Here is a 10,199-nt window from a genome sequence, read left to right as displayed (position 1 = left end):
GAAGTTCGCCAGTACCGGCGGCGCCCCCTCCTCGCCCACCCTTAATCCCCATTTCGGAGGACACTGCCTCGAGACACAGCCTAGGTCCCCCCGCGAGAGCCTCGCGGGCCCGCGCAGCCTTCCCGACTCGACCAGATCTTCAGTCCTTGGATAAACGCCTGTTACTCTAACAATAAAAAATTAAAGCAGCGCTCTAAATGCAAGTCCTCTCGCACTAGGAGAAGTAGAGAGGACAACGGCCACAGCCATCCCTGAACCCGGCCATCCTCCCAGCGCCGGAGCCAGGGCCTGGGGCGCCGCGTCCCGGAGGATCCCGACGCTCAGCCTCCCCTGCTCCACCCGGGCCGCCGAGGGACTGGAGGAGGAGGCCACTAGGGGTACCGGGGGAGGAGACTCGGGGCTCTGGGGGCACTTGGGGGACTCATGGGGGCTCAAAGGAACTCGGAGACTCGGGGCCTCGAAGGAAACTCAGGGGGTTCTGGGCTCCCGGGGGTCTCGGAGGGTGCTCGGGGGTTCGCGGGCCAGGGAAGCTCTGGGGACAGAGAGGCCGGGCGCGCCCCGCCCGCGGCGCCGCCCCCTCCGTAACTTTCCCAGTCTCCGGGGGAAGAGGCGGGGTGTGGGGTACGGTTAAAAGGCGCCGCGGCGGGAGACAGGTGTTGCGGCCCCGCAGCGCCCGCGCGCTTGTCTCCCGGACTCCGAGCCTCTCGGCGGCGCCGGGCCCAGGACCCGCCCAGGAGCGCGGGAGCCCCAGCGCCGAGACCCCAGCCCGGCCCGGCCCGCCGCACGCTGCCTCCCGACGCAGGTGAGCGCGCCGGCCCGGGACGGCCAGGCCTGGAGCGCGGCGGTGAGGGACCGCGAGACCTGGAGGGGGTTCCCGGCCGCGGGGGTCCCGAGGAACCGTGAGGCTGGACCAGCGCACGTCCTTGGGGCTGGGGGCGAGGGCCGCCTTCCGGAGCCGGCGTTTTTGCGGCTGAGCTCCAGAGCTGGAATCGGGCGGCCGGACCGGACCCGCCGTGGAGCGCTGGGGAAGGGGACGCGGTGGCACCGCCCGGGGTGCGAGTGGGGCTGGGCGCGGGAGGGGAAGGAAGCGGGGACGAGCCGGCCGCGAGAGGTTTGTGGTGTCGCCGATGTCCCTTCGGGGTACTCTAGCGCAGCCGCCTGGCTACTTGACCCACTGACACCAAATGTTTTAAATTGACCGAAAGCTTAGCTTCGAAGCAAAGCTCCGGTTCTCCGGTGAAGCAGGAAGCCTCCGCTGCAGGAACTGACCTTTACCTCCTGGAGTGGTTTCTGCGGAGAAAGCGCTCGGGCCGAGGTCTGGGCGGAGTTTGCCTGGAACTCAAGCAGAACGGGCAGACCCTGGCCTATCCTGGGGCCAAGATTTCGGGGGCTTCCCTTTTTCCTAAACAAACACTTCAAGAGGGTTTGTTTCGGGGTGGGGGGGGTGGTCTCCGGCTGCAACGAAAATGTTTAGGATCCATGTTCGCAAAGAGGTGGTGTGCGGCTGGGAACCATGTCCTCAGGACGGTTGCATGAGCGCCAGGATCCTGCCCCACTGGAGAAGGAAGGCAGCCCGAACAGCGCTCCCCTAAGAGTTGCTGAGAGCTGGGCTCTGTGGCCATGCATCTGGGACTGCTCTGAGAAGCATGAAACGGCCGTGTCCCCGTGTGACCTTTGAATCCCTTTCAAAACTGCTATACAAAGTCGGTCACAGTTCAGACACTGGTGAGAAGGGTGGATGAGACCTCTGGGGCAGCCAGGCAAGGTGGACCACCCATCACCTAAGGGCGGAGAAGTTAAGGGGTGAAGAGTTCCTTTTGCCTTTTCTGGAACCTGGTGATCCACCCAATGTCTTCCCCAAGGAACTGAACCAGCTCCTCCGCAGGCTTCGACACTCCAGGCGGTGCAGGGTGTCATAGGCCCAGTAGGAAGCTACCTGTGACCGCCCAGGGTCAGCAGGCCAGGAGGGTAGCTCCTCCCTGACTTGAATGTTGAAAACAACTTCATCCTTGCTTCTGAGGCCCTCTTAATCCATGACCCCTAGCCCACTGGGGAGTCAAATTTTAATGTACTCCTCTTCTTGAAAAAGGATCTTTAAAACAGGTAGCTTCAGCTCAAGCTTTGCAAAATAACAGTATGTGTTTCTTGGAACTGTAGTTTTCTCAGCCGATGGTAACTGGATGGGTCTGTAGAAGGCTATATAGGACCTGTGTTTGGCAGGTGGAAGAGAGCAAAGGATAAACCCCTCCTCCCACAGCCCCATGTTCTTAGCCAGGTAGATTGCTGTAATAAACCAGGAGAGAGTCACTTCAGGGAGTGTCCTGTTTTCCATTCAGTAAGGGCCAGTGAAGAATGTCCAGTTCCATAAGATGCTTTTGTTAAAATCGGAATGTTGCTGCCCTCAGTGGTTCTGCTGTTGGGACGGGACTGGCCTGAGCTGTGGGCGCTTTAACAGGATAATCAGCTCACCTGAGGGCCTCCCAGACAGTCTGGATTTCAATGGGTCAGTGCTGAGCCTGGGCTAAAATATTTTTTCCAATGATGTTTCTTTCCCAAGCTCAGTGGGACTAAATGTTTCACAGGCCTATGTCAATCTGATGTAACTTTAGTGCCCATCTCTCTCCTGTCACCTCTGACCAAGGTGGCACTGGATGGTTTCCACCTGACCTTGGTGCCCCATGGCAGCGACTGTGGGTCATTAGCAACATTCACTCCGAGCCTGCCTCCAGAGTCCATCAGAAAACAGGATGCAACTTGCTAAAATGAGGAAAGGAGGATGCTTTTAAGTAAAAGAAGGAGGAGGATTCAGTACCACCTCTAAATGGGTGGAAAAGAGATGATTCATCTGGATTGTGGAGAGGATGGAATCTTGTCTAGGAGAGGGTTGGTTGTGACAGGCAGGGTGTAACTATGAATCAGTGAAGACAGTTCACATCCTGGGATGAAAAGAAGGCCACTGGCTCACAGCAGATTATCCATGGGCTTTCCCACATCCACTTGCAGTAAGGAGTGTGGGACCCCCGCAAGCTTCAGCACTGAACTGCAATGCAGTGATGTCGCTTAGCTGGCCCAGTAACCGGGGGAGCAGAATTTTCTGTCACTTTTAAATAATATGTCTTTTAAGAAACACTTTGAAATTAAAACTAGAGCCCACAATTATAAGGCACTTTTGCAGTGCTTATCAAAACCGGTATCTCTGAGTGCTAATCAAGCCGTCAGTGCCAGCCTGACAGTGAGGCCACCAAGCTATCCACAAAACCTACACGGAAGTCTATGCTCACAGTGGCTTTTCTCCATGAAGAGGCCATTCCTAACCTCTTCTTTACATATAGAAGGAAGCAAGGTCCTTTGTAAAATTTTAACTTGGGGTGCCTCAAATGTAAACTTAACCACTGGTAACAACAGTTTCACTGCTACATGCAAAGTCTGTGAAAATTAATTCAAAGACAAAGTGGCTCAGCAGAGAGTCTAGATAGGGGAGCAGTAAGTTACATCATAACCTCATGGTTCTCCTGTACTTGGCCTCTCAGCCTTTGGGCAAGGTTGGGGCAAGCTAGCATCAGCCCCAATGGTACACAGCCAAAACTTGAGACTGCAAATGGATCCAGCTGTTGAACGCTGAGTAACTTGTGCAGAGTCAGGAAGACCCACGGAGGCTCTGCAGAGGGTCAGAGCCCATGAGGGCCTTTCCCCTAACAAGTACTTTGTGACACTCCCCAACACAGCAAATTTTTGTGGTGTGTTTAAAGATTGGGTGGATTACTCAGGTGAACAGCTACTCTTTATTAGAGAACTCCCAAAAACATGTTCAAGATTGTTTGGGAGCTATACATTTAATCCTATGACAAACTAAGTTGGTTCTGTCTTCATCTGTTTTGGTGACGTTACATAAGAGTTGGTATTTGCTCAGGAGGAAATTTAAGCATGCTTGCTTACCCACACCCAGAGAAGTCTCCCTGTTCTGTCCTAACTAGCGATTCCTGTGTTGTACGCATTTGTCTTTTCCAGAGCAAACTGCCCAGAGGAGAAAATGGATTGGAGCACACTGCAGACGATCCTGGGGGGTGTGAACAAACACTCCACCAGCATTGGAAAGATCTGGCTGACCGTCCTCTTCATTTTTCGTATTATGATCCTTGTTGTGGCTGCAAAGGAGGTGTGGGGAGATGAGCAGGCCGACTTTACCTGCAACACCCTGCAGCCCGGCTGCAAGAATGTGTGCTACGACCACTACTTCCCCATCTCCCACATCCGGCTGTGGGCCCTGCAGCTGATCTTTGTGTCCACGCCAGCGCTCCTGGTGGCCATGCACGTGGCCTACCGGAGACACGAGAAGAAGAGGAAGTTCATTAAGGGGGAGATAAAGAGTGAATTCAAGGACATCGAGGAGATCAAAAGCCAGAAGGTCCGCATCGAAGGCTCCCTGTGGTGGACGTACACCAGCAGCATCTTCTTCCGGGTCGTCTTCGAAGCGGTCTTCATGTATGTCTTCTATATCATGTACGATGGCTTCGCCATGCAGCGGCTGGTGAAGTGCAATGCCTGGCCTTGTCCCAACACTGTAGACTGCTTTGTGTCCCGGCCCACGGAGAAGACTGTCTTCACAGTGTTCATGATTGCAGTGTCTGGAATTTGTATCTTGCTGAATGTCACTGAATTGTGTTATTTGCTAATTAGATATTGTTCTGGGAAGTCAAAAAAGCCAGTTTAACCCATCGCCCAGTTGTTAGATTAAAAAATAGGCAGCGTGAGAGGGATGAGGCAACCTGTGCTCAGCTGTCAAGGCTCAGTCGCCAGCATTTCCCAACACAAAGATTCTGATCTTAAATGAAACCCCTGTAGGCCTCACGTGAAACTCCAGATGCCACAATGGAGCTCTGCTCTCCTAAAGCCTGAAAACAAAGGCCTAATTCTATGCCTGTCTTAATTTTCACTTAAGTTAGTTCCAATGAGAGCCCCAGCTGGTAGGGGTTATTGGTGTAAGGTACTTTCATATTTTAAACAAAGGATATTGGCATTTGTTTCTCTTTCTCTGAGGACAAGATTGAAAGGCCAGCTTCCATAGAGGACTTGGAGAAGGTTTGGGTGTCCTCCTGGGGTTGTTTTTGCCAATTTCCCCCACATTAAAGATGAACATAGAGAATCTTGGTACTTTTATTCACTTTGGACGTTTTAATCTCTAACAGTGGACAAAGTTACCAGTGCCTTAAACTCTGTTACATTTTTTGTAAGTGAAAACTTTATAGTACGATAGATTATTTTAAGGTAAAGATGTTCTGGATGTCATTATATGTCCCCCTGTTTCAGAGGCTCAGATTGTGATGTGTAAATGCTATGTCATTAGCTACTATGGTTTAATTTGAAATACGGCCTTTTGCTTATGAATACTTTGCAGCGCAGCTGAAAGGCTGTCCGCTGCATTCACTGAGGACATAGCACCTAACAACACTGCAGCCTCAATCAAGTGAGACAGACTAGAAGTTCCTAGTGATGGCTTAAGATAGCAAATGGCCTCATGTCGAATATTTAGATGTAATCTTGTGTAAGAAACCCAGACTGGATGTACTACCAACTACCACCTGTAATGACAGGCCTGCTCAACATGTCTCCTTCTCCGTGACTATGGTAAATGGCAGCCAGCATCAGAAGGAGCGCTGTTTTAAAGAGGTTGCTTGGGAATTTTACTGACAAAGTACCATTTAATAGGGAGGACAAATGGGGCAGGGGAGGGGGGAGTTTCTGTTGTTAAAAAACAGATTTGGAAAGACTGGACTCTACATTCTGTTGATTAAAGATGAGCTTTATCTACTTCAAACGTTTGTTTGCCTCCCCCTTCAGCCTCCAACTTTTTAAGTGAAAATCGAGCTAATAACACTTGAGAAGAATAGAAGCTAAGGTTTAGATAAGCATTGAGCAGATCTATAGGAAGATTGAACCTGAATATTGCCATTACGCTTGACACGGTTTCCAAAGAAATGGTACTCCACACAGTTCAGCAAGGGTAAGGATTTTCCTGCTGTCAAGAATGGCATTGTAAAAGCATTTTGTAGTATTCAATAATAGCTTTAATGACGTGCTTGAAACTAAAATAATTTTGTAATGTATCATATGCATTTAAAATATTAAAATATAATCTCTATAATAATTTAAAATCTAATATAGTTTCAATAGAATAGCAAATATTAATTTCATCTATCACTCTTTTTATATAAGTGCATTAATATTTTATATTTCATAACACCAATGGGTTAGTTACCAGGGTGTCTGCCCCCATTCTGCCCCAGTTACAGAAAAGTGTCTGTCACCAGAAAGACTGGTGGGGAAGAAAGGGAGGAGGAGGATTTCTGCCCAATCCCGTGCCCCCCCCACCAGGTTTTTGAGGCACATCAACCTCTGGACAATGTGGCGTGTGGACTAGAAACTTAGCCTGGGAAATACTGAGTCGGGTGGACATGACCAGTTTAGCTTCTGGATGAATCACAGAAGTGGACCTTCAAAATGTCACTGATGGTGTGACCTCGGCTCACTGCAAACTCTGCCTCCCAGGCTCAAGTGATCCTCCCACCTCAGCCTCCCAAGTAGCTGGGACCGCAGGAGTGTGCCACCATGCTCCCCTAATTTTTTCATTTTTTTGTAGAATAAGGTCTCATTATATTGCCCAGTCTAGTCTCGAACTCCTGGGCTCAAGGGATCCACCTGCCTCAGTCTCCCAAAGTGTAAGGATTACCGGTGTGAGCCACTGTGCCCAGCCTGAAACTGCTTTTTATTCCTCAGTGTCCACTTTCATGGGAAATAAGTCCACCAGATCAGCCTGTCCCCATGAGAGTGGCTGCCTGCTGCCCCACAGGCTTGCCCAGCCCTCATGAGGCTCTCCCCGAGATGCCACCAACAGTTCTGTGCCTTCATGGTACAAGTTTTCCATCCAAGAATTGCAAAGCCTTTCATACATCAATAATTAGAAGTATTTTTATAGAGGACCATACAATTTTTAAATGGATTTCAAAGAACAAAAACCAATCACCTTTCACCCAGGTAACAGAAAATGGGAAATAGTTTCTACCCAACTTCCAAGGTGCTCTGCACATAGACTATGAATGTAACAGGATTTTTTAAGCTGGGTGCAGAGGCTTACACCTATAATCCCAACACTTTGGGAAGCTAAGACGAGAGGATCACTTGAGTTTAGGAGTTCAAGACCAGCCTGAGCAACATAGACACTGTTTCTACAAAAAATAAAAATGTTAGCCAGGTAGCTGTGGTAACATGCACCTGTAGTCTCAATTACTCAGGAGGCTGAGGTAAGAGGATTGCTTGAGTCTGGGAGGTCGAGGCTGCAGTGAGCCATGATTGTGCCACTGCACTTCAGCCTAGACAACAGCAAGATCCTGTCTCAAACAACATTAAAAAACACAGAACTTTTAAAATAAGTACATTCACTCCTACAAGCTTTGTAGATTATTACTCTCAAGCTATTAAAAGACCAAGCCAAAATAATTACAGGCTACTCTCGACCACTTGTAGGAATGGACGGAGAGGTCTGGTCTCATGCTTGGAAATTAGAGCTTGAGCTCTGAGAATGATAATCCTGACTGTATATGTCAAAGTATCAGTTTGCACTTTGTACAGAGCAAGAGAAAGCCTTATGGAGGTGGCCTCCCCTGAGCCGAGCCCTCAGCGTGGACAAGCTTTTTTTATGAGCAGTGGGTGCAGCTCAGCGGCTTTCTTGGCCTGCGTGAGGCTCATGAGCAAACTGGGAAACTTGGTCTCAAACAACCCTCCAGAAGGGGAGCCCATCAAAAGATAGGCAGAGCTGGGTGAGCAGGGGAGGCCCACAGGGTGTGCTGCAGGGGTCCGGGGCCTGAGCCACCCCCCAGGGTGGTCTCTGACAACTAGGGAACAGCTGAGAGTTGGGTAAGAGCTCACTCGATTACCCCGACCTCAGTGTCCTCATCTTAAGATGGGTTTCCTGAATCTTCCCCAGGCTTAATGGCAATGAACTAAGATAACGTATGTAAACGCTGTCCACATAGCAAAACACTAAGTAACGACTGTCATCTGTTTTCCACTAGGCAGATCCCAGGTTGGAAGGGTGACAGATGGTATTTCAGATACAAGTGACTCAAGCAAAGCTTGATAAACTGAGGGCCGGGAAAAAAATGCACATTTACACAAAGCCTGGAGTAACTGCAGCATGGGCAGGTGGGACTAGCCACATAATCAGGGGGAGGAATGGCTGGGGGCAAACAGAGCAGCAAAATAAAATAAGGTGGTGACAGCTATGTGACTTTGCAATTAAAGAAAGGTCAACAGAGTAACAAAGAAGGCATTTGGCTCATCCGGTCAGGGTCTCTACACCTTCCATACATCTCACCAAATGCTTTTCCCGTATTACCTCATTTGCACCTCTCAGCCGCGCTCTGAAGTCCTAGGCTGTCAGAGAGTGTTATTCCCGCGGAGGGCAACAGGAAGGCGCCGCTCAGAAAGGTCACAGATCAGAGGCCAGGGCAGCCAGTCCTACCACACAGAGGATGTGGACTGTACTTCTGCAATTCTCTGGTGCATTTAATTTCTGAATCCAGTAACCAGCACAGCAGGAACACCCCAACTGCCCCAGTGTTGACAGGGTCCAGGGGAAACCCCAACTTGGTGAGACACTGTTCCATTCCATCACATGTCTAATGGTTCATTTTCCCAGCCAATATTTACTGAGTGCCACAACTGTTAGGGGCTGGGGCCGTAGCTATCAGCAAAACAAAACCTCCAGCATCACATTGAAGGAGGCTGACTCTCAACAGATCCCTGTAGGTAGTACCTGCTGCAGGTAATTTAAATGGTGGAAAATAAGACGTCATGAGGGAAACGGGAAATTGCAATGTAACAAACAGGGAGTGGTCAGGGAGGGCCTCCGCTAAGAGATCTGAAGGATACAGGGCAGCAAGTCACACGGGTCTCTTAGGGAAGCATCCCAGTGAGAGGGAAAGGCCAGAATACCAGAGAGTCAGGGCGAGAAGCTGGGAGATGAGGCCAAGGAGGGCGAGGCCGGGACAGATGGCACTCTCCACGCAGGCCACTGTGCAGACTCATGGTTTTAAGACTGAATTCTAGTATCTGCTCTCCAGATTTGTCCTGCCCTCTGCTGGACCCAAAGTCAGTCTATCTTCTATCTGAGAAAGCTTTGAATAGCTGAGAACAGCACATCGAAGTTCAACCCCGACTTTATCCTCCTGTTCCACAGCCCCACATTCCCCAGCTGATCCTTCCTTCACACATTCAACATTAAGCAACTACCGCATACCACCCTACTAGGTACAGGCTGCCTTCAGCTTCCCTAAGAAGACGCATGCTCTGACAGTCAAGCATTGGTAGTGTGGCATACCAAGTGTGCCAGGAGCCTCCTCCTCAAGGCAAGAGCAATACTCCAATCCACAGTGTCCTCCTAGAAGGCAGATGGTCTCCTGTCCTCAGTGCAGCCCTGACATGGCCGAGCCATGGAACCACTGTTCTGGACACTACATTATTTATTGGTCACGTGACTCAGCTTTTTAACAGCCCTATCACTTTTGCTCATTTCAAAATGAAAAGGTAACCAATGTGATTTTTGTAATTATAGGATATTTAAATACATTTTCACTTAAATAATATAGAAGCATACGAAGTCAAAAGTGAAAGTCTCATTTCATTCCCATGCTTGGAAGTTTCAGTATTAACATCTGGATTACATTCTTCCAGTTTCTTCCCTCATGCAATTGAATATACTAATACATATACACATAGACACACAACACACATGACCAGATTGATTTGCATTTCTTATATCATTTTTTCTACAATAGTCTCCCAATTAGTAATATGTCTTGGAAATCCTTCCAGGTCTGGCTGGGCGTGGTGGCTCATGCCTGCAATCCTAGCATTTTGGAAGGCCAAGGCAGGTGGATTACCTGAGGTCAGGAGTTCGAGACCGGCCTGGCCAACATGGTAAGACCTCATCTCTACTAAAAAAAAAAAAAAAAATACAAAAATTAGCTGAGCGTGGTGGCACATGCCTGTGGTCCCAGCTGCTTGGGAGGCTGAGGCAGGAGAATCGTTTGAACCCAGGAGGTGGAGGTTGCAGTGAGCTGAGACTGCGCCACTGCTCTCCAGCCTGGTGTCAGAAGGATACTCCATCTCAAAAAAACAAAACAAACAAATGAAACCCCCAA

General features: G+C 49.6%; 1 protein-coding gene across 2 annotated transcripts; it reads left to right on the top strand.

Annotated features, from left to right (window-relative positions):
* Positions 1 to 225: 225 nt before the first annotated feature.
* Positions 226 to 5,815, top strand: GJB2 (gap junction protein beta 2). Of its 2 annotated transcripts, none has more exons than XM_035302307.3 (2): positions 226 to 377; positions 4,009 to 5,815. In XM_035302307.3, exon 2 carries the CDS (start codon positions 4,031 to 4,033, stop codon positions 4,709 to 4,711), a length of 681 nt encoding a protein of 226 aa, XP_035158198.1. In that variant the 5' UTR covers positions 226 to 377; positions 4,009 to 4,030; the 3' UTR covers positions 4,712 to 5,815. The 2 variants fall into 2 exon arrangements, with proteins under 2 accessions (XP_035158198.1, XP_008996239.1); XM_008997991.5 differs by lacking the exon at positions 226 to 377 and adding an exon at positions 656 to 802.
* The last annotated feature ends 4,384 nt before the right edge of the window (positions 5,816 to 10,199 follow it).

Source organism: Callithrix jacchus, chromosome 5, assembly GCF_049354715.1.
Source record: "Callithrix jacchus isolate 240 chromosome 5, calJac240_pri, whole genome shotgun sequence".
NCBI classification, from domain to species: Eukaryota; Metazoa; Chordata; class Mammalia; order Primates; family Cebidae; genus Callithrix; species Callithrix jacchus.
The sequence above is the reverse complement of the archived record's forward strand: the minus strand, read 5'-3'. Positions and strand labels throughout refer to the sequence as shown.

What these genes read in the sequence shown, in the direction of transcription:
- GJB2 (XM_035302307.3), top strand. Translation starts at nt 4,031, where the DNA reads ATGGATTGGAGCACACTGCAGACGATCCTGGGGGGTGTGAACAAACAC.